Raw genomic sequence first — 25,097 nt, forward strand, 5'->3', positions numbered from 1 at the left:
TCTGCGGGGACCATTAGAAGCCCCGGGTAAGTTCAACTCATTTTCCCCCGACCCCCCTACAGAGTCCCTTTAAGTACTCTTTAAACAAGTGTGCTGATTTTCCCTTCAATGCTGATCCATGGTGCGGTCTACCTTCTCACATCTGAAACTCAGAAACAGAGAAACAGAGAAACAACACGGAAGTATACTGAGCCAGCACTGTCAGAATACTGTGGGTAAAGGTAGGTGAGGTCAGGCTGCAGACATTTAATGGCCTCGATTCATAAAAGTGAGTGCGGTAGTTCAGGCAGGGAACACACTTGACTGTTTTCGTGCGCCTTTTCTGCACAGAAAAACTGAGAACTCATGTTAATCAATGTGCTAGTGCACACTTACTGTGTTCGCACGCAGAAAAAAACCTGACATTCTGCATCATGATTCTGCACATTTTGGCAGTTTCCTCTATCATTTACATCAGCTGCTGTGAAAAAACGCACGCGTTTTCCTGCATGGAAACACACTTGGTGCACAGAAAAAGTATGCAGAAAACTGAAAATCAAGTGTGTTCCCTGCCTCAGAGATGGGCGGGAAATTACCGCCAGCGGTAAATGAGGGTTTTTGCAGTAAATTCATAAACAAAATTCCAAGTGTGAGGTGATTGCGATAGCAGTCGGTAAGTGTGCGGTGTGGTGCGGAAAGCTGTCGGTATAATTTGCTGAGTGCGGTAGTTTGCCACTGACTTCCTAATGACAAGGTGCATGCTGGGTAGAAGTGTGCAGTTTTAGACACGTGACATTTTTTGTATAATATATATATATATAATTATTTTGATAAATTATCTAACTCTATACGATTTTTAAAAGCCAGGGTGATATTACAACCACCCTTCCTCCTCTGTATCCTTAAAAAATCCATAACATTGAGTTGAAAGGGCTCCATTTGTCACCTACAATGCTACTGAGTAGAGCAAACTCGCCAGGTCTTTGTTGGCGATAAGTTATTCATCGCTTCCTTACGCCCCCTTTTTCTTTTTATGTATACACCTCATTCAGTTTACCGACACAAACAACGTTTTCATTACCGCACTATTACCGCATGCGGTAAAACATGCGTTACATTTTATGAATCCACTATCAACAACATACCATGAGGTAATTTACCGCTTTGGTGATAACGCATACGGTAATGCTTTATGAATCAAGGCCAATGTGGGTAAAGGTAGGTGTGGCCAGGATGCAGACATTTCATGTGGGTAAAGGTAGGTGTGGTCAGGCTGCAGACATTTAATGTGGGTAAAGGTAGGTGTGGTCAGGCTGCAGACATTTAATATGGGTAAAGGTAGGTGTGGTCAGGCTGCAGACATTTAATGTGGGTAAAGGTAGGTGTGGCCAGGATGCAGACATTTAATGTTGGTAAAGGTAGGTGTGGTCAGGCTGCAGACATTTAATGTGAGTAAAGGTAGGTGTGGTCAGGCTGCAGACATTTAATGTGGGTAAAGGTAGGTGTGGTCAGGCTGCAGACATTTAATGTGGATAAGGTAGGTGTGGTCAGGCTGCAGCTATTCAATGTAGGTAAAGGAAGGTGTGGTCAGGCTGCAGATATTTAATGTGGGTAAAGGTAGGTGTGGTCAGGCTGCAGATATTTAATGTGGGTAAAGATAGGTGTGGTCAGGCTGCAGATATTTAATGTGGGTAAAGGTAGGTGTGGTCAGGCTGCAGACAGGTGTGGTCAAACCGAACACATTTAAGGTGCAAAGCTACATATAAAGTTCGCTAAAGAACACACCACAGGGAATAATGGAAAGCTGAAATAAGCTACAGGGGGCACATGCTACAAGGGTACGCGAAAACTGGCATGCACCACAAGGGGCACTGGAAAACGTAGGTTCTCTTTACACTTACAATTTAACCATAAGGTTCAACTGGAATCTGCTGGCAATTATGGTGGCACTTGTAAAAGTGTGTCAGCAGTTGACATACAGTGCTGTTATTGTGCACCACATCTAGCAGCTGACGGCCACTTGCCCAAATGTACTGTATATGATCATACCACCACCAGTCCTGCATGTCTCCAGTTGCACACAAATGCCTTGCACATCCATGGGGACAGTTAACATACAGGGAATTGTCTGTGGGAATGAGCGATCGAGCACTCCGCAGGGAACACTGGAAAGCTGGACTACACTACAGGAAGTAATGGAAAACTTGGACAAACTATGGGGGTCAATGTAATGGGCAAAAGACTCACTGGGCAGGTACTAGAACACTATGATGCACTGTGGAGGATCCTGGAGAACAAATTTTAGAAAATATTAAAACTTGAGGCCTGGAACCCACTGAAATCAGCAAACGCGAAACGCAACCGCTAGCGTTTTGTCTGAGCGGTTTGCAAGCGGATTCATGCGCGTTTTCTGTCGCGTTTTGCAACATTGTATTTTTTTGCTCAGCGGTTGCGCAGCGTTTTGCGTTTTTATCCTGATTGGTCCTGTGAGTTATTTTTCATTTTGTTACAGTGTGCTGAACCGCAAAACGCTAGCAAAACTGCTCAGTTTAGGTTTTGCTGAGCGTTTCAATACTTTACATTGAAGCACTAACGCTCCCAAAATGCTGCACGTCCTGGGAAACGCAAACGCTCCTGTGGAAGTTGCCCCATCCATTAACAATAGCCCAGCGTTTTGGCAAAGTGCTAGCGTATCGCAGCGCTGCCAAAACGCTGCCAAAAGCGCTCCTGTGGGTTCCAGCCCTTAGGCAGCATTGTTTGGGTACCTGGAATGCCAGAGGACAAAATGGGCCTTATACAATTTACTTTTTCTCCTAAGTTTTCTCTTTGGAGATAATTTGTCATCTTCAGTTTAAAATAACTCTTCAGCAATCAACAATTGAAAAAGTATCAAAAAGTAGATGAAAAACTACTGTCAAAATTATTTTGAATATTTTCTTGCGCTACTTTCGTGCCCATTTTCGCTGCAAAAATTTCGGGCCCATTTGTGCTGCAAAAATTAAACTTTGTGCTGCTTCTGTTTTGAAAATAATGTATTTTCCCAGACAATAACATCACCCAGCACCTGTACAATGGCGTCCAGACATGAAACTAGTATGGTTGGGTAGTGCTGTGGTTATCATAATTCTATCGGTTATAGTCTTTGAGATATCAAAGTATTTATTAAGCTCAAAAGTGAACTTTTGACCTTTATAAGAACTTGTCCATGCACTATTGTTGAGAGGCTAAGTAATGTTATTGTCTGGGAAAAAAATAAGTGCTATTATCTTCAAAACGAACACAGCAGAAATTTTCATTTATGCAGCACAAATGTAGAACTAACCAAACATGATTGAATTTTTATTTGTGCCGATTATAGGAGGCAGCATTAGAGGCAGCTTTACAGAGCCAAAGTATCACTTAGGGCCATTTCACACTCGGGCAGGTTCGCCTCCGCGGTCGCGATTTGCGGGCAAAATCTCGCGATTCAGCACAATTTGCGCTTGTGATTCCTGTTCAATAGAACGAGGATCACAGAACAATCTCCCCTAAAACGCTGCATGCAGCGTGTTTGCAATTAATCGAAATCGCAACCGCTGCAGTGTGAATGTATCCAGAGGTAGCAGCGCCAGCGACCAGCGTGCTGAAGAAATGTCCCAATGTGAACAGCCCTAAGGAAAAGACTTGGGAGAAAAAGTGATTTGGATTGGGCCCAATATTGGAGATAATATGTGTTGGTTTTCTCCAGGCACTCCAGTTTAGCCGTAGACTACGATGGACATATGACTATGGTAGGGATTCGATTGTGAGTTCTTCTGAGGGTCATTTAGTGACAAGACTATGTATATACTATGTACAGCACTGCGGATGATGATACCAGAGAATTTTGTGGGTGGACCACAAAAATACACTGGGGGATGGTGGGACCACCAGTTAGCCCAGCATCAGGCCACCCAGCCCAGCAGCAAGCTAGGCCAGCCAAAAAGCACAGCAGCCATCCAAGCATAGAAGCAAGCCACCAGCCAGGCCAACATAGAAGCCAGCTGAGTTATGTTTTGGGGACAGGTGTGCTTTTTTTTTGGGGGGGGGGGGGGGATTCTGGGTGGCTTTTTGCAACACGTATTAGGGTACTATATGCAGGGACATCTGACAATGCACAGTTATGCATTGAGCAGAATTGCATTCTACCAACACCCTGCTGCATACATTTAGAGCGTACAGTAATACTGTCCCCATTCAATATAGTTGAACGGGTTTTTTTTTGTTTTTGTTTTGGTAAAATGCACAGCCACCTGTATTGCAGAGCATTGTGACCAGTCCCTTATTATATTGATTGGAGCCAACACTACCTAATTATGTTTTTTTTTACGGGACATGCTGCTAAATAAATGTCTGGTGCACACACTGCTAATCTATGTGTTTTTTTTTCCAGTATAATAGACATAATGTCTATTTTATCTAATATTAAGGGTTTTTTTATGGTAACTAGGCCATTATTTTTTTGTATTAAAAGAGAGGGGGCTTCATCCAACATTTTTTTGGGCAGGCCCACTGTCTGTGTATTACACTGCTTGGACAGAGCTTGTCCATGTATATTTACATGCTATGGCCATGCCCACACATTTTGTTGCTGCAGGTATACTCCAGCCTGGTGCTCAGAAGTGCTCTGGATCTCTCAGGATCCTAGCAACCCCCCTGCTCTGCAGCCTTCATTTTTTGTAGCACAAGTGAGGAAAAAATATTTTTTGGGGTCTGTGTCTGTACTTATTACTAGTGAGTACTGCATATATAAGTGATTTACCGACACATAAACTGACAGGCTACAGAGGCAAGGTTATAATTACAAGATAACAGGTTGCATTGAGTGTAGCCAGTAGGTATAATAAATATTTTGTTCTCAAACAAATTTAACACACCATGAAATCACAGGATCCCTACAACATCAATTCAACACGAAACCCAGCATCTAAGAGAAACTCCAGCTACTTTGGTATGCATGATTTCTATTTTTTGAGACAGAATCTCAATAAGTTATTAACAAGGCACCAGGAAGAGTAACCACTAGCTTGACAGACTTACATAATTTCCCTCACCACAGGCCCACATAGGTTTCCCAGAATGGGTGGGAAAAGCCCTACTGTTTATCCGTCTTCCAGTCGCAGCTCCAGCCCACCCTCTATGAGCAGCAAGCCAAGTTTCTGCGTTCGCCTTTTGGCTTGCGAGCCCACACGAAGTACTTTCACACACACACCGCAGTCCACAGAAACATGGTCCAGATCCAAAATCCTGAGCGCCTTGTTCTACAACCCCCAGATAGCATTTCTTTACAACAGCAAAGCGACTCCAGGGTCATTAAAGAAGAGATTGGAGAAGGCAAGCTGGAGAAGCCAGCATGGGAAATGCGGTAGACATTGGCACTTTTAATGTAAAGAACACTATCATTTGGCTATGTGCCCAAAGCATAAATAAATCTGCTCTTAAAGGCTGTTTGCAATAAAATGTTTTGTGGAATAACTTGAATCTCTGTCCAGAGCTGACAACAATAAAATGTACAGACTTAAAGCCCAACTCCAGCCATTTTTTTCTTTGCTTAAGCCAATCTTAAGATAAAAGTAAAAAACAACCAATAGAGAGAAAACATAACATATCCAGGGAGACCATCTGGTGCCAGATCCTCCTCTTTTTTAATTTCCAAGTTCCTCCCATTTAGCACAGCAGTAGTCTCTGTTAAGTGCTGCTGTCTAATGTTTGTCCTGTAGGTTGTGGTCGCAGTAATGGTAAGTGGGCAACAGCCCTGTCAAGAGGCTTCTGTGCTACAGGTTTGAAAACCAGAAGGAGAAACGTTAGTGGCTATTTTGGAGAATGCCTCTACAGGACCTTCAATGTTGTCACAGCTTTGACAAGCGAGAAGAGATTTGCTGAGGAAATCAAAGAACAGAAACCACAGGGAGCCCTTGCATTTTGTAGGCCACCATTTTCCCTGATTTTTTCCCCAGCACGGTGGCATTAAAAAGTTGCCGGATGAGGTGTGACAGGGAATGCAGGGCCGGCGCAGCTCTGCTTGCAAAATAGGAGGAGGATGAGAAGTTGAGCTGCTGACAGCCGGGTAATCACCAAAATTAGCTGGGTGGAGCACCCGGCTAAAAAAAGCCCGGGGAGAACACTGCCTGACTAGCCTTCACTGAGACACCTATACCTGGCTAACCTATATATAGTTACATAGTTACATAGTTATTTTGGTTGAAAAAAGACATACGTCCATCGAGTTCAACCAGTATAAAGTACAACACCAGCCTGCTCCCTCACATATCCCTGTTGATCCAGAGGAAGGCGAAAAAACCCTTACAAGGCATGGTCCAATTAGCCCCTAAAGGGAAAAATTCCTTCCCGACTCCAGATGGCAATCAGATAAAATCCCTGGATCAACATCATTAGGCATTACCTAGTAATTGTAGCCATGGATGTCTTTCAACGCAAGGAAAGCATCTAAGCCCCCTTTAAATGCAGGTATAGAGTTTGCCATAACGACTTCCTGTGGCAATGCATTCCACATCTTAATCACTCTTACTGTAAAGAACCCTTTCCTAAATAAATGGCTAAAACGTTTTTCCTCCATGCGCAGATCATGTCCTCTAGTCCTTTGAGAAGGCCTAGGGACAAAAAGCTCATCCGCCAAGCTTTTATATTGCCCTCTGATGTATTTATACATGTTAATTAGATCCCCTCTAAGGCGTCTTTTCTCTAGACTAAATAAACCCAGTTTATCTAACCTTTCTCGATAAGTGAGACCTTCCATCCCACGCATCAATTTTGTTGCTCGTCTCTGCACCTGCTCTAAAACTGCAATATCTTTGTTGTAATGTGGTGCCCAGAACTGAATTCCATATTCCAGATGTGGCCTTACTAGAGAGTTAAACAGGGGCAATATTATGCTAGCATCTCGAGTTTTTATTTCCCTTTTAATGCATCCCAAAATTTTGTTAGCTTTAGCTGCAGCTGCTTGGCATTGAGTACGATTATTTAACTTGTTGTCAATGAGTACTCCTAAGTCCTTCTCCAAGTTTGATGTCCCCAACTGTATCCCATTTATTTTGTATGGTGCTAGACCATTAGTACGTCCAAAATGCATGACCTTACATTTGTCAACATTGAATTTCATCTGCCATGTATGTGCCCATATAGCCATCCTATCCAGATCCTGTTGCAATATGACACTATCTTCCTGAGAGTTAATGATTCTGCACAATTTTGTATCATCTGCAAAAATAGCAACATTGCTCACTACTGCATCTACTAGGTCATTAATAAATAAATTGAAGAGCACTGGACCCAGAACAGACCCCTGTGGGACCCCACTGCTAACAGTCTCCCATTTTGAGTATGATCCATTGACCACAACTCTTTGTTTTCTGTCCATTAGCCAGTTCCCTATCCATGAACACAGACTCTTCCCCAGTCCTTGCATCCTCAACTTTTGCACCAGACTTTTGTGGGGAACAGTGTCGAAGGCCTTTGCAAAGTCCAAGTATATCACATCTACAGCATTCCCAATATCCATATTAGCATTCACTACCTCATAAAAGCTGAGCATGTTAGTCAAACAGGACCTGTCTTTAGTAAACCCATGTTGATGCTGAGAAATAAGATTATTTTCTACTATGAAGTCATGTATAGTATCTCTTAGTAACCCCTCAAATAGTTTGTATACTGGGGCACTTATACCTGGCTAACCTATACTGGGGCACTTATACCTGGCTAACCCATACTGGGGTGCCTATGGCTGGCTAACCTATACTGGGACACCTATGCCTGGCTAACTTATACTGAGGCACCTATGGATGGCTAACCTATACTGGGGCACCTATGGATGGCTAACCTATACTGGGGCACCTATGGCTGGCTAACCTATACTGGGGCACCTATGGCTGGCTAACCTATTCTGGGGCACCTATGGCTGGCTAACCTACAATGGGGCACCTATGGCTGGCTAACTTATACTGTGGCACCCATGGCTGGCTAACCTATACTGGGGCACCCAAGTCCTTTTGGCTTGCCCAGTTGATCCCCCATTCCTAACTGAGCTGGATTGGCAATCGGCTGCTGCAACACCTGGACTGAGCAACCGTCATCTTATGTCTACGGGCAATACATTGTACTCACATTCAGATAAACAATGTAAGGTGTTTAAATAAAAAAGATAACATTTTCTCCAAATCTGGAACCTAAAGGAAAATCAGACCTGCGCACTACAGTTCTTATTCTGCTAACCGACATCTCCTTTAGTAAAAGAACTGTGCATAACATATATTCTGTGACCACAGTAAACGTCTGTCTGGGTCAGAACAGAACTCGTCAGCTTTTGTGGATTTTACAGGAGTGCTGGAATCTGCTGCCATGGGGTGTTTTACCTGGTTGTGAGGAATTTGGCAGATATGACAAACATATAAGCCGTGAGAATAAAGCACCAGGGTAAGCCCTTATTACAATGCTTGTATTGTCTTTACAGCAGTGCACATGCCAAGTCGTGCAATTATGCAATTTTATGCTGCAATGTCGGAGCCAAAACTAAAGAGACCTGTTGGAAAACACTTTGGATTGCAAAATTAGTAATAAAGCTTTAACTGCGTGTTTGTTTAAAGTCACACTAAATCTCATTTCCTTAGAGATAGGTAAAGTTACAAACTTGAGCTCAATGAATTATTTGCCTCTATTAGTGCAGCAGAAATGTCAGTACCTGGAACCACCTGCTTCTGAAGCCACAGTAATCCTCCTATCCTACATAATAAAATAGTAGGGTAGCTGCGTCCGTGTCAGGGCTGATCCACACTGAGAAATCAAGGAAATTTTTTTTAGTTGTGATTGTGTTTGTGATTTTGAGACCAGAGGGGAATAGAGGACACAGCGAGCTGAGGGGGGACACAAAGTGAGTGTGTGTTTGTGGGGGGGGGAGGGATACATAGTAGAGTTGGGCCGAACGGTTCGCCGGCGAACCTGGTTCGCGCGAACCTAGGTGGTTCGCGTGCGGGTACCGCACGCGAACTTTATTGCGGAAAAGTTCGCCCCATTGCGGTTCGCCCCATAATGCACTGAGGGTCAACTTTGACCCTCTACATCACAGTCAGCAGGCCCAGTGTAGCCAATTAGGCTACACTAGCCCCTGGAGCCCCACCCCCCCTTATATAGGCAGGCAGCGGCGGCCGTGGCCACTCGTGTGCCTGCATTAGTTAGAGTAGGGCGAGCTACTGCAGTCTCTCATAGGGAAAGATTAGTTAGCCTTAGCTTGTCCCTGGCTGCATACCTGTTCATTGATCCTGCCACTGCATACCTGTTCATTGATCCTGCCACTGCATACCTGTTCATTGATCCTGCCACTGCATACCTGTTCATTGATCCTGCCACTGCATACCTGTTCAGTGATCCTGCCACTGCATACCTGTTCATTGATCCTGCCACTGCATACCTGTTCTGTGAACCCACCACTGCATACCTGTTCTGTTCAGTGGACCCGCCACTGCATACCTGTTCTGTTCAGTGAACCCGCCACTGCATACCTGTTCTGTTCAGTGGACCCGCCACTGTATACCTGTTCAGTGGACCCTCCACTGCATACCTGTTCTGTTCAGTGAACCCGCCACTGCATACCTGTTCTGTTCAGTGGAGTTTGGTGTGTCAGTGTGAAGCAGTACCTTAATTACACTCCCTGATTGATGTATACACATGCAAGATGTTTTAAAGCACTTTAGGCCTGTCATTTAGCATTCAATGTGATTTCTGCCCTTAAAACGCTGCTTTGCGTCAAATCCAGATTTTTCCCGGTGACTTTTGGCGTGTATCCCACTCCGCCATGCCCCCCTCCAGGTGTTAGACCCCTTGAAACATCTTTTCCATCACTTTTGTGGCCAGCATAATTTTTTTTTTTTTTCAAAGTTCGCATCCCCATTGAAGTCTATTGCGGTTCGCGAACTTTAACGCGAACCGAACCTTCCGCGAAAGTTCGCGAACCCGGTTCGCGAACCTAAAATCGGAGGTTCGGCCCAACTTTAATACATAGGAGTAGGTTCTACATTCACTCTGTTCAATGAATGCACAAACGTGACTTTGTGCATGCCGACACACGGTATGCACTTTGCAGTATAATTTAACAGATACCGGCAGCCTTCACAGGATTTAACTAGATAAGAAGCAGCATGCGTCATATGCTAACATGTTCCCCGCCGCATTACAACTCAAAGCACAGGAACGCTCACTGTAACGTGGAAGGAAACATGAAAGTCTATGCACTTTCATGTTACCATGTGCATCGCCTGCTATGTGCGGTACATCATGAGCTACGCAGATTGGGCCTGATCCAATTCACTTTTTTCCCCTAAGTGATAATTTTTCATTTTCTGTTTAAAGTAACTTTTCAGCACAATACATTTGAACAAGTACCAAAAAGTAGTGGGGAAAGTACTGTCAAAATCATTCTTGCTTGCTGGTGGCTTATAAGGCATTTTATTTATAAGATGTGAAAATATCATGTTAGGAAAAAAGTGAATTGGATCATGCCCGTGGTGTGAATGAGCTGAGGCCTAAAGAAGGGGAACAGAGGTAAGAGGACATCAAGAACTGAGGAGGACAGAGGTGAGGAGCTGAGGGGGACACGAGAGTAGGTTCTAGCGCCCGTTAATGTAATGGGCCTAATGTGTAGTGGAGAATAATGATGTTCCGACGCAAGTCCCACTCTCAACTAGTGTCAATCAGGAGTAAGGCAGGCTTATTTACATCACTGATGCAGCATCCAGGATGTAGAGATGGACTGTAGGATGCTTCTGTGGTGTGAGTGAATGGTAGATCCCAGGTAGGACACGTCATTGACTTTTGGGACAAACAAATGAGTGAACACACGTTTGTAAGTTTACCTGTCTCTTAAAGGGAACACGAGGTGAGAGGGATATGGAGGCTGCCATATTTATTTCCTGTTAAGCAATACCAGTTGCCCGGCAGTTCTCCTGATCCTGTGTCTCTAATACTTTTAGCCATAGACCCTGAACAAGCACTCAGCAGATTAATGGATTAGCTATATGCTTGTTCCAGGGTTTGACTCAGACACCCCTTAAAGAGGACCTCCATGCAAAAAAGGAAAAATCTGTCAGCGCTGCTGTATTGAAAAGTTATATTTTCCTCCTGAGTCTTGTCCCACGAAGCCGCCCTGAAGTCCCTGCATCACTACAGTTCCAACGCTTGGCCCCGCCTCCCCTCTCTCCCCCGAGAAAAATGTCCAGCAATTTAATGCAGTTTTTTTTTTTTGGGAGGAGAGAGGTGAGGCAGGGCCAAGCGGCGTTGGTGTAGTGATGGAGGGACTTCAGGGCGGCTTTGTGGTACAAGACTCCAGAGGAAAATATAACTTTTCAATACAGCAGCGCTGACGGATTGTTTTTGCATGGAGATGCTCTTTAAGCTAGAAGATCAACAGGGCTGCCAGGCAACTGGCATAGTTTACAGGAAAATAAATATGGTGGCCTCCATATCCCTCTCACCTCGGGTATCCTTTAAGGCCACATCTACACTGGAAGAGCTGAAAAATAAACTAGCACTAAATAGTGTTATTAGCAGGTGTTGCCTGAAGTTGACAAGCACGTTTAGCAGGTGCTCACTGTCACTGACAGGTACTCACTGACACGTAGCATTTTCACTGGCACTGGCAGGCATTTTCCAATGACTCAGGATGCCAAATCACTAGAAAGCACCTTTAAAACTCCTGAAGCAGAATGTTAAGCAATGAAAACCAGACTGGCCTCGCTAAGAACAATGTATATAATTTTTCTAGAGCTTAGACAGACCTGGAAAGTACCAAGAATCATCTACAAAGTAAACAAGCCCTATTCAATACACTTTTTTCAGAAGTAGTATGAGTGCCAGATTGTGTCTTTATATGAGTTTGCTGTACTACACTGCAGGACAGGAGTCTTCCTGGATGAGGGTGGAGTAGCACAATGCTGCCAATCCTACACAACAAAATAGGCTACGGTGGTGATTCATGATTGTAATGTTGCATTCCACAGTCCAGTCAGCATGTAGATGTTCATATACATGCCAGCAGCAAAATGTATACTCAGTAAGCCGACTATGCTGTGTGGCTATCTAAACCCACCTGAATAACATGACTGTCTGGACAGAATAACAAATCTTTTAGCAGAAAAGGTCCATCACGTGCTATAACCATATCCATAGGGTCCAACTTTAATCAATAGTGAAATAAGTTGTCAGCATTCTCTCCATAAAAAGGTATTCACAAGGATGACTTTTCATGTGACTGATACATAAATGAATAACCTCTGCAACGTGTTTCAGGGAATAGCTCTGTACCAAACCAGCATTGGTAACATTATTATAATTGTTATTTATATAGCCCTCACAATCTCATCCCTACCATAGTTACATGTACACCATAATCTAGGGCCAATTTCTGGGGAAACCAATTAACGTATTTGTATTTTTTGGGGATGTGGAAGTAAATTGGAGTACCCAGAGGAAACCCACGCAGACACAAGGAGACCATACAAACTCCTTTCAGATAGTGCTCTGGCTGTAATTCGAACTGGGGACCCAGCACTGCTACCCCTCGTAGCATCATTCATGATTAAGTCATACACTATAACTGTCAGCAATTTTATGGTACCAGCTGTGACTCATTTTAAAAAAAAAGTGTAACCCCCCCCCCCCAAAAAAAAAAACAACGAACAGCCCCTGAGGGGTTCTTACCCTGGGAGGCAGAGGCCTCTGGGATACTAATGAGGCTTTCCCATCCTCTTCGCCCTGCGGGATCCAGCTCTGGCAGCCCCCTGAACACCAGTGAAGTAAAAATGTAAATAACGCGATCATATGCAGGCACAGTAGTGGCTTTCTGCCTGCGCAGTAGAGTGGACCCAATTGGGCTCAGCTATATCCGCCTGAGCCCAATCAGAAAGCCGCAACTGCATCTGCGCAGAATTGTCGTAGATAAATATTGCAGGCACGCCCAGGGCCGAGCCGAGGCAAGAGAGGCTCCAGCCTCAGGGCGCACAACTCACTCCGCTATCATTCCCTTATTTTGTTTGAAGCAGAGAGAAACAAGAAAAGGGGATACATGGCAGTGACTGCAAGCCAGATAACTAGAGGTTAAAGTGTTGGTGAGGGGGGTTGGAGGCCTCTTAGGCCCCATTTACACTTAATCAGTTGGTACGCGTTATTTTCTTCTTCTCCATAGCAGTGCATTGTGAAAAAGATTTCAGTTAAAATGCGTTAAAGAGAAACTTCGACCAAGAATTGATCTTTATCCCAATCAGTAGCTGATACTGTTTTACATGAGAAATCTATTCCTTTTCAAAAACAGACCATCAGGGGGCGCTGTATGGCTGATATTGTGGTGAAACCCCTCCCACAAAGAAATTCTGAGTACGTACTCTTGGCAGTTTCCTGTCTGTGAAACCTGTTGCATTGTGGGAATAGCTGTTTACAGCTGTTTTCAACATTCCAAAACAGCAAGCAGCAGCTACATCACCTGCCAGCAGTAAAAATGTCACCATGTGATAAATGTCAGAATATGAATCAGGGATTTAAAATATTTTACAATGGGCAAACACTGACTAAATCATTTATACATAATTATTGTAAAATGAAGCACTTTTTTTAGTACATTATTTTCACTGGAGCTGAATCGCAAAAGCGCAAATCACTAGCGATTTTAAAATTGCTAGGGTTTGCTAAATAACATAGGAATCGCGGTAGATTATTTCCACTACCGCGACTCGATTTTTACACAAACGCGATCGCGCGGCGTAGCTACAGTGGCGTAGCTAAGGAGCTGCCCCCGATGCAAGTTTTACAATGGGGCCCCACAAGCACTCTATACATAACAATTGATACGGTGCACAAAAACCTGCCAGTGACAACTACAGTGTCAGGTGCAAGAAGGGGATGGGTAACAGTTTGTTAATGATTACCACTATTCAAAGTATCTATAGAAGTGATTATTATGAGCACAGGACCAATAGAGAGCTAATACTGCAGTTGAGGGAGGGCACTTCGAGGCCCCTCTGGCCCCGATCCAGTCGCAACCTCTGCAACCCCTATTGCTACGCCCCTTGGTACATAACAAAGTATATTTGGTAAACACTGAGGCTGCATTTCCACTTGTGCGGTGTCGCCGGGAAATCACCGCAGACGAAATCGCATGCGGGTGCGATTTTGCATGTGTTTTTCCCGCGATTTCGCATGCGATTTCGCATAGGGTAGTAGGTGGGCGATTTTAACCATGTCACTGCCTTTGTAAATTAACATTACCTCCTATGCGAAATCGCGGGGAAAACCGCATGCCAAAACCGCATGCGATTTCCCTATTAGATACATTGTATGCGAGTCGCTTAGCGGTGTGCGGGGAGCGAATTCTGACGGCTCTGCCGTGCAGATTTTCCCCGCACACAAAAACGCTCCACACAACGCACATGTGGAAACAAGCCCATCCACTTGTATTGGCTGTGCGAATCCGCATGCGGACAACGCATGCGGATTCGCTATAGTGGAAATGAGCCCTGAGTCTACAAATGGTTAGAAGCATAAAGCAATGCACAACGATTTATAAAGGCATCATCATTGATCCAGGAGGATCCTCAGTGGGGATATGATAAATGGTCCAGTAAACTTGGGTTAATTTATTAAAAGTCATCTGCTAAATACTAATGCATTTTGTCAGCCTCATCTGAGTATTATCAGAACACAGTCAGGGTCCTGGATGTATGGGAATTAGCAAAGGCATGCAGCACACACAGCAATAGAAAATATATATATATATATATATATATATCAGGCAGGTTTGAAAGGAAAAAGCAAAACAAGTTTTCGATATGGATTCCAGCACACGTGTCAGCCATCACAGTACTGCTATTCTACTGACTTTTCAGCAACCTCTCACTATGTCCCAGTGTGACCAGGCAAGGGCTGATTTATCATCACAGCATGCAAGGTTTTAAAGGGAACCTAAAGTGAGAAGCACATGGTGGCAGTCATATTTATTTCCTTATAAACAATACCAGTTGCCTGGCTGTCCTGCTGATCTGTTTGGCTGTAGAAATGTCTGCATCACACATCGGAAGCAAACATGCAGTTACTTCAGCCAGACTTCAGAGTACCGGATCTACATGCTTGTTCAGGGTATATGGCTAAAAGTATCAATACTTATTATTATTTAGTCTGTATACAGTGCCAACCTCTTACAAGGCGCTCTGTAGAGTATATTGTCTTGTCACTAACTAACCCTCATAGGGATATATACAGTGAAATGTTTATTTTAAAAAGTCAGATAAAGTGAAATGTTTATTTTAAAAAAGTCAGATACGTACCTTTGTAAAGGAAGTACTGTATTTTTTTTAAGACTCACTTTTTCTCCACAACAAGTGGAGGAAAAAAGTCACTGTGTCTTATAGTCCAAATGCAGGGAGTTCCTGACTTGTGAACGCCTGCCAATACAAACCTCAAACCCGCCGCAATGTCAGGGACTCCCTGTACTGCGCCCATGCAGAGGAGGTCGCAGGGGGACAAATGGAGGACAGAAGAGGGCATAGAGGAGGACACGAGGTGGACAGAGGCGGATACAGGAGGACACAGGGAGACACAAGAGGTACAAAGGGGCATAATGCACAAGATGCCTCTTCACTGTGGATGCACCAAGTTTAGTATATTTTCCCCCCCTGGTTTTTGTCCTCTAAACCTAGGTACGTCTCATGGTCAGGAGAATCTTATAGTACGAAAAATACGGTATATCTCATAGAGCCTTCTTCGTCCTCTCTTGGTGTCCACATTCCAGTGTTTCCCCTGCTCAAATTTGCTGCATTCAGGAGCTCTTGGAAGGCTTTAGAAGCACATGGGGACACGAGTGCTTCCGGAGATGGGAAGCTCTGTACTGCGCATGCGTGAGTGTATGATCATGCATGCGCAGTACGGAGCCTCCAATCTTCAGAAGCACAGAGGGACATAAGTGCTTCCGGAAACAGGAAGCTCTGTACTGTGCATGCATGAGTGTGTGCGCTCGCACATGTACAGTATGGAGCTGCCTGTCTTTGGAAGCACAGGGGGACATAAGTGCTTCCGGAAACAGGAAGCTCTGTACTGTGCATGCACTAGTGTGTGCTCGCACATGTACAGTACGAACCCCCTGTCTTCAGAAGCACACAGGGACATTCGTGCTTCCGGAGACAGGAAGCTCTGTACTGAGCATGCACTAGTGTTTGCTCGCACATGTACAGTACAGAGGCTCCAGTCTTCAGAAGCACACAGGGACAATCGTGCTTCCGGAAACGGGAATCTCTGTACTGAGCATGCACTAGTGTGTGCTCGCACATGTACAGTATGGACCCGCCGTCTTCAGAAGCACACAGGGACATTAGTGCTTCCGGTGACAGGAAGCTCTGTACTGAGCATGCACTAGTGTTTGCTCGTACATGTACAGTATGGAGCCGCCTGTCTTTGGAAGCACTTGGGGACACGAGTTCCTCTAAAGCCTTCCTAGGATTCATAAAGGTGTATTAGACCAGTTGGTTCGAATACTTGCAATGGGGATGACAGCGCTGGAACAAGGAGACTGTGCGAGAACCAGGAAGGCTCTATAGGATCCACAGCCTTCCCCCTTCACAGGTAAGTATCAAACTTTTGGTTTCTTCAGTTTAACTTTAAAGGCAAACAATCAGCAGGACAGCCAGGTAATGTGCATTGTTTAACCACTTGCCAACCAAGTGGTTTCCCATTGATCTGTGCTGGGTGGGCTCTTCAGCCCCCAGCACAGATCGTATTGCAGGCAGGGCGATCAGACTTCCCCCCCCCTTTTTCCCCACTAGGAGGATGTCCTGCTGGGGGGGTCTGATCGCCGCTGCTCTGCTGTGCCTTGCGGGGGGGCTCCTCAAAGCCCCCCTCCGCAGCGCTATTCCCCCCTCCCTCTCCTTCCCTCCCTCTCCCTGGCTCTGTGGGCGGTACAGGACGGCGATACGTCCTGTACCGCCTCTGATAGGCTTCAGCCTATCAGATGGCGGCGATCCCCGGCCTTTCAGAGGCCGGGGATCGCCGATCTCCTTTACGGTGCTGCTGCAGCGCCGTGCAGTGTAAACACCAGGGATTTCTTCCCCGCGTGTTTACATTTCGCCTGCGAGCCGTGAACGGAGGCTCGCAGGCAGTTCACGGAGACACCCTCCGTGAACTGACATGGAACAGCAGCTCGAAAGAGCGGCCGTTTCCATGGAAACCCGCAGACAACCAGTTTACGCCAATCGGCGTTAGCTGGTCGTCAAGAGGTTAAAAGGAAGTACATGTCAGCCTCCATAGTCCTCTCGGTTCAGGTGTGCTTTCAGTCCAAGTTTGCTAGCAGGGCCGGTTCAAGTAACAATTGGGCCCTAGGGCAAAATTAGCCTGGGGGCCTCCCCAACAGACACCCCCCGACCAAAACGCATCATTAGAGGCCCTTTGTTGCAGCCAAATTTCCCTCCTGGGCCCCTGAGCTGGCTGCTGACCCTCTCCCAATCACCTCAAAACTTAACAGACTCTGCAGAGTCCCTGGGGAGCAACAGTTAAGATGGGGGAGGGACACCTTGGGGGCCCTTACATGCTCTGGGGCCCTGGGGCAGTTGCCCATTTTTTCCTATGGTAGCTCCGGCCCAGTTTGCTAGATCACTTATGATATGGCTTCTGGGAATCCTTTGGGATTAAGGTATTTTAGTGAATCAGGCTCATAGATGACTCCGGCTATAAAACTTCCAATTCAGCCCCACCACAGATGTCAAATCGTTTAAGGACCATAAGGATCAATAACATTCTACAAATCTATCCTTCAATTCTGAAAAATTAGCATTTTCATTTACAAGGAAGCTCCAAGTTTTCAACTGCATGCATACATTTCACTCCATAATGATTAAATTAGAGATTTCTGCTAAACATCCCCTCCAGATGCCACTTCAAGAACAAATCTCTCTTGTAATGTGTTTGCACAATCCTCACCATTCAATGCTCAGTGATCTCTGTCGGAAAGCAGGCTGCTCCAGAGGTGCCAGCTCAGCATCATTCCTCTTCTCAGACCGCTCCTTCAGCGATAACCTGTGAGTGAACTTCGAAAGACCGCCAAGGGACCTGTAAGATGGACAAAATAAAAATGGTGGTTAGTTTATTCTCTAAATCAGCAAAAATACTTTACTCCTCTCAGGTCTGAGCAGTGCTTGTTGTTCATCTTTCACAATGCCAGCTAAAAAACAAAACAAACAAAAAACAAAACTTAGAGGACCACAGAGGAGATGCTAAGCTGTGCTGGTTAGATTTAAATAATAGAAATCCCGTAGAATGGCACTGTACCGCATTGTATCACAAGCTATTTATAGTGCATGTGCACAGACTGTACTGCAGCAGAGAGATGAATCATGGCAGATATGCAGTGTCTGTGCAGGCATATGTAACAAATACCACTCCAATGTAAATTCCCAAACAACACGCCAGCAAGCATAGCTCATGTAACCTGCATCCCACGGAAAGGTTCTTAAGCCTGCACCATCCACTATACAAGCTATTCTAAATACAACCTAAGTATGCTCATGGGGTAGGATTTATGTTTTCTAAATTAGCAAAGACTTGTTTGAAAACAGTTTTTGCCTGAAGTAACCCTAGAGAAATCACATTATGTTATCTCCATAAGATTGTAGTTTCCTTTGGGCATGAAGATAATACTTGTGTTTAGCTGCACGGTACAGCACAGAGCAGGGAATCTCTCCCATAAAAGACACACAGCTGCAAGCATCACAAACACAAATGGATAAATTCAATCACAATGCTACAATAAAACCTTAATGTCATGATGAACATTAGAGTGGTACGCGGTCTCTTTTTAGCAGTGAGAAGTATCTTTGTAGTTATCCTATAAACTAACATAAGCAATATATATATATATATATATATATATATATATATATATATATATATATATATATATATATATATATATATATATAAAACTGGACCCATTTTTTCATCTCCTAAAGATGTTCAAAAATCTACCAGGCTTAGTTAAGTCTGTATAAACAAATGAGAAAAATGCCAATGCAGAATTGACAGTCTTGCGTAAGAATACCATGCTTCTTCCAATAAAAGCATCTTGCCATCATTCAAGGGTATGCACACTTATAAAGAAAATGCCATTTACAACCACAGTATTTAAAAACACAGTAGTTCCATCCTTCAGACCCCCCCCCCCCCCCATATGATATTGCTCCCTCCTCCCCAATAAAACAATGTACCACCAACAGAGGCCCTCCCTCCATGTGTACCCCAAACCCATGTTGAGTTAGTAAAGGGGGATATTGGGATAATTTTTATATTTAATTGTCATGTCCTGAAGTGGTTGTCTTTTCCTCTCTGCCTTATCCTCATTTTCCGTCTGCATTGACGTAATGTTACAGCACTACTGGTAGCAGCAGGATAAGGCTGTATTGATAGGAAAAGGGTGAGACCAAGGCACATGGTAGGAGAGGACCATTGTGCACCATACATGTGAAACGGGAGCCAGTACTCCCTGCAAGATCTACGTTGGGAATGGGGAAGCCCTAGTAAGAAGACTGGCCTCTCTGTTGCCGTGTTCCCCCCAGCAGCTCCAGGACCTGCTTCCCGGTAGTTCAGTAGCTATGCCACTGTCCGAGACAATAGAGTTAAAACAACTGTCTCCAGTTGCTGTGATAGTTTTGTACTGCATAAGGAGTTCTGTGCAATTAAATTGTGGTAACCTGTGACAGCACAGGGATGTTTTAAGTTGGCCATACATGGTACAATTTTTCATTTTTTTCCGATTAGATAATTTAGTTCGATTATTCCATTAGATCGAATATAAAGATTTTTCCACCATGTCCGATCAGATTTTTCTTGAAAAAACAGGGAATTTCTTGATCGAAAAAAAAAAAACAAATATTTTCAACTTTCATTCGATTCGATCAGTTAGATCGAATAAACGGGAAAATCGAACGTTTTTATTGTATCATGTATGGGCACCATTAGGTTTTGGAAAACCCTTTTTCAGGCAAGGAAAACATAAGCAGGGGGTTAACAAGTAGCTTAAAGAGACTCAGAGATAAAACAGAAGAAGAATCGATACTTACCCTGGGCTTCCTCTAGCCCCATAAACAGTCCCTCGCCATCCTCCTGCGGGCTACTGTTCAGTCGTGATCAGCCCCGGTAACTTGCTCAGTCAGGTCCAGTCTGGGTCTTTTGCGCATGCGCGGTAGACCTGGACTGACACGACTGAGCAAGTTACCGGGGCTGATCGCAGCTGAACAGCAGACCGCAGGAGGATAGTAAGGGACTCGCACGTGTTTATGGGGCTAGAGGAAGCCCAGGGTAAGTATTGATTCTTCTTATGTTTCATCTCTGAGTCTCTTTAAAGGGAACCTGAAGCAAGGAAAATTAATTAAAATAAACACATGACATAGCTGCAAAGGAATATTACATACTAACCTCACCGTTCGTTCCTCTCAGAGGCTCATAATTTTTCTTCTTACAGTGATTCCTTCCAGTTCTGACAATATTTTGTCAGAACTGAAATATACCAGTTGCTGTCAGTTATATATCAGCAGCTGTCCGTTACAACTGCATGTGCAAGGTAATGTCCATGTTTCCCTATGGCTCAAGTGGGCGATATTACAGTTTAACAGTGTGCTGACCAGGAAGCTGTTGTGGGGTAGTGGCCATTTTTAAAATGGGAGGACAGAGAAATCCATTGATCACAGTGGACAAACGTCCTGACGTCCTGTTTGTCCACTGTGATCAATGGATTTCTCTGTCCTCCATTTTAAAAATGGAGGAGAGAGAGATTAAGTAGTAGACTACACATGAGGTAAGTATGACCTGTGAATGGTTATTTTAACTTTTTTATTTTCAGTTCAGGTTCTCTTTGAAGAAAAAAGCCCAAAATAATATTACATTCTATATAAAACCTTACAAGAATCCAAGCCATATAGCTGTTTTAAAGAAAGGAAGCTATTAGGTTAAGTGTAGTGTATAGATATATTTTTCCTTCAAATAATAGGTAATGGAAGCATATTCCAAGTATATCTTGTTCCTGAAGACTTAAAGGGAACCTGAACTGAGTGAAATTATTTAAAATAAACACATGACATAGCTGCAAATGAATATAACACACTAACCTCACTGTCAGTTCCTCTCAGAAGCCCACCATTTTCTTACAGTGACCCCTTCCTGTTCTGACAATATTTTGTCAGAACTGAAATATACCATTTGCTATCAGTTATATAATCAGCAGCTGTCAGTTACAACTGAATGTGCAAGGTAAGGTCCATCTTTCCCTATGGCTCAAGTGGGCGATATTACAGTTCAACAGTGTGCTGACCAGGAAGCTGTTATGGGCTAATGGCCATTTTCACAATGGAGGACAGAGAATTCCATTTTCACAGGGACAAACAGTCGGCAGGAGAAGAGAAAGAGATTGATGTGCACAGGAGGTAAGTATGAAGTGTTTGTTTATTTTGACTTTTAATTTTCAGTTCAGGTTCTCTTTAAAAAGGAACTTTACTGAATATAATGTAATTTTTTTTTTTACAATACAGTAGTACTTTATAAATAATTTAGTCACTGTTTGCCCATTGTAAAATCTTTCCTCACCTTGATTTACATTCTTAACTGTATTATAGGTGACAACTAAGGATGATCGGAAAGAGCAAATTACGTTCCGCCAGAATTCCGTCGCTATGAAACTTCCGCCAGATTTTTGCGCAATGCCGCGGAATTCCGGATTCCTGCGGAAAAATTAAAATAATCGCAAATGGAACCTTGTTTATGCTATATGGTAGCCCATAGACACTATTAACTGTTCCCTTAGTCCTTTTTCTTCCTCCTCCTTTCCTCCCTCCTCCCGGAGGGTCTCGTCTTCCAGGGAATTGTAGGATTTCAAAAGCCAGCTTACATACCTTGGCCGGGAATTGAACCCATGTCCAGTGCTTGGTATGCTTGGTAGGTAGCTCTCTTCACCACTATACCACCACCAACACTACATGCTGAAGCCAGCCTAGCATGTATCATTATGATATATCCAAGAGAAAAATGAGCATGCGTAGGGAATTGTAGGATGTCAAAAACCAACTCACATACATTGGCCAGGCCCAGGAATTGAACCCAGGCCTACCGCTCTGTAGGTTGCTATCCTAACCATTATACCACCACCACAACACACTACAATGCTACATGTTGAAGCCAACCTAGCATGTACCATTGTGATATATCCAAGAGAAAAATGAGCTTGCTTAGGGAATTGTAGGATTTCAAAAGCCAGCTTACATACATTGGCCGGGAATTTAACCCAGGTCTAGTGCTCGGTAGGCTGCTATCCTAACCATTATACCACCAACACAACACACTACAATGCTACATGCTGAAGCCAGCCTAGCATGTACCACTGTGATAGATCCAAGAGAAAAATGAGCTCTCTCTCTCTCTCTAGGACTTAATGCCATTGAAGTGAATTTTCAGCTTAAAACCAACGGATACCGGCAGAATTTCACAAAACCGATACTCACACATGCACGAATTACTTCCGCTTTGTATAATACTACGCATATGGAAATTATGCGCAAGGACATCTTTTGGCCAAATAGTAAAATTACATCTACACCCTTTTTATTAAATTACATTTTTTTAACATTTAAATTAGCCCATTAACTCATATACTCTTCCCAATACTTACCCCCAAAATATTGTAAAAAAACCAACAAATAGTTACCTTAGGGACTGAACCTTTTTAATATGCATGTCAAGAGGGTATATTACTGTTAGTTTATAAATTATGGCTTGTAATTAGGGATGGACGTAAAACTGAAAAAATGCACCTTTATTTCCAAATAAAATACTGGTGCCATACATTGTACTAGGGAAACATTTTAAAGATTGCAATAACCGGGACAAATTGGCAAATAAAATGTGTGTGGGTTTTAATTATGTTAGCATGTATTATTTTAAAACTATAATGGACGAAAACTGAAAGAATGAATTTTTTCAATTTTTTTCCTGTTAAAACACATTTAGAATAAAGTAATTCTTAGTAAAAAGTACCCCACAAATTGGTGGAAAAAAAAAAAAAAACAAGATATAGATTTATTTCATTTTTAAGTAGTAATAAAGTTATAGGCGAATAAATGGAAGGAGCGGTGACAGGTGAAAATTGTTCTGTTTTTTTAAGGGGAAAAACCATTGGAGGTGAAGTGGTGAAAATACAGTGTAGTTTGTAAACTGCACATATTAGAGAATGATTCAATGTTATGAAAAAAGCTACAGTTTATAACTGAAAATAAAAATATGAGACTCTATTCTTCGCTGCTAATGTTCTATGTATTATCCGTACTACATACAAATTTCATTATATCATAAGTTTTTGTCGCTGTCACTTTAAAGCTCTGAAAACTCTGGCAGCATTCCTTATCTGTCAAGGTAAGATGGAGTTACCAGCTAAATTGTCTATATTTAGTCAATAAGAATCAGGAATCCAGAGGGCACAGCAGCAGAAGCGGTTAGTCAGGGTCACATCATATTGCAGTGGAGTCATTTCCAGCTTGCTTGCAACAGTGTAGCTCACACATCTTAATATTGGTTAATGGGATTCAGATAGGTACAAGCTGGCCAGGAATGGCTCTCGCTGCAGCAACTTGGGCTGAATGTCTCATTGCTGTGCTCTTTGCATTCTTGATTGGTTTTGATTAAAAAGGACATGTCACTAACTACTGAAAGACTAACCCTGCCGGTGACTTTGGTATACTAGTGATCTAAGATGTTCACTTATTTGATCTCGGAGCAGCCGCTCATGGAAATATCCACATCTGACAACCATCAATTGTCTTTCATTTCTTTAACTAACTGTAGGAACAGACAACAATACATTACTTTGTGGATTAGACAAGAAAATAGACGTAAAACAAGGCAGAAACCAATGAAGGGTATAGAGATATTCAACCTGCAATTTTGTGCTTTTATGCTGTCACAGAATCCCTTGCTCACTTCTAGAATCTTTATAAATTGCTGTAATGAGGGTTCTTTTTCAGACTTTGCATTAATAATAAAAAGGTTCTTAAAGTGTACCCGAGGCGATAAGTGACATGATGAGATAAACGTGTATGTACAGTACAAAACATTAATAACCAGGCTGTTTTACTTGCTTTATTTTGCTGCCTGAAGGGTTAATTTCTAGACATGGAAGTAACAGCTTATATGTTGTTGGTAACTTGTCACAATATAGTAAACATCAATGATAAGCTAATTACAGCCATAAAAGTTTTCTTGACAGAATACAAATTATGAGGACAGAGGAGAGATAGGACAATAAGGTCAATAGTACATGCATTTTCACTCTGGGAGACTTAATAGACTACTACTGGTTAAAAGTAAAACATTCAACCTACTTTGTGAATGTTTAAATGTAAAAGAAAACCATGGAGTACTTAAAACAAATAAAAATCATTTTTAGGAGTAGGAGGTTAACCACTTGCCGACTGCCCACAGCCGATGGGCAGCAGCAAAGTGGACGCCGAAAGGACCGCAATACGCCCACGGGCGTTGCGTCCTTTCGGCATGCCGGGGGAGCAATCTCGTCACTGGTGACGCGCGCTTCCCCCTGGCAACTGGCTCCGCCCACCCGCGACGACAACCCGCCGGCCGTTCGGAAGCACCGGCGGGTTGTTAACCCCACGATCGCCGCTACAAAGTGTATAATACACTTTGTAATGTATACAGGCTGACTCCTGCCCTGGTGGTCCCAGTGTCCGAGGGACCACCAGGGCAGGCAGCAGCCACCCTAGTCTGCACCCAAACACACTGATCTGCCCCCCCCCGCCCCCTGATCGCCCACAGCACCCCTCAGGCCCTCCCCCTGCCCACCCCCAGGCCACTGTTTGCACCCAATCACCCCCCTAATCACCCATCAATCACTCCCTGTCACTATCTGTCAACGCTATTTTTTTTAATGCCCTAAACTGCCCCCTGGGGACTCCTGATCACCCCCCCACCCCTCAGATTCTCCCTAGACCTCCCCCCTGTGTACTGTATGCATCTATCCCCCCTGATCACCTGTCAATCACCCATCAATCACCCCCTGTCACTGCCAC

The 25,097-nt window shown here is 43.6% G+C and overlaps 1 protein-coding gene across 8 annotated transcripts in view; it reads right to left on the reverse strand.

The window, feature by feature from the left end:
- Positions 1-25,097, reverse strand: part of LOC137524482 (ankyrin repeat and fibronectin type-III domain-containing protein 1-like) — a 747,681-nt gene that overhangs the window by 151,218 nt on the left and 571,366 nt on the right. For 7 of the 8 annotated variants that reach the window (XM_068244405.1, XM_068244403.1, XM_068244402.1 and 4 more), the window contains one exon: positions 17,959-18,087. In XM_068244405.1, the coding sequence (XP_068100506.1) occupies positions 17,959-18,087 (129 nt within the window). Of the gene's footprint in view, positions 1-17,958; positions 18,088-18,306; positions 18,502-25,097 lie in introns of those variants that run through there. The other variant, XM_068244409.1, reaches the window with a different exon arrangement.

The sequence above is a fragment of the Hyperolius riggenbachi genome, chromosome 7, assembly GCF_040937935.1.
Source record: "Hyperolius riggenbachi isolate aHypRig1 chromosome 7, aHypRig1.pri, whole genome shotgun sequence".
NCBI classification, from domain to species: Eukaryota; Metazoa; Chordata; class Amphibia; order Anura; family Hyperoliidae; genus Hyperolius; species Hyperolius riggenbachi.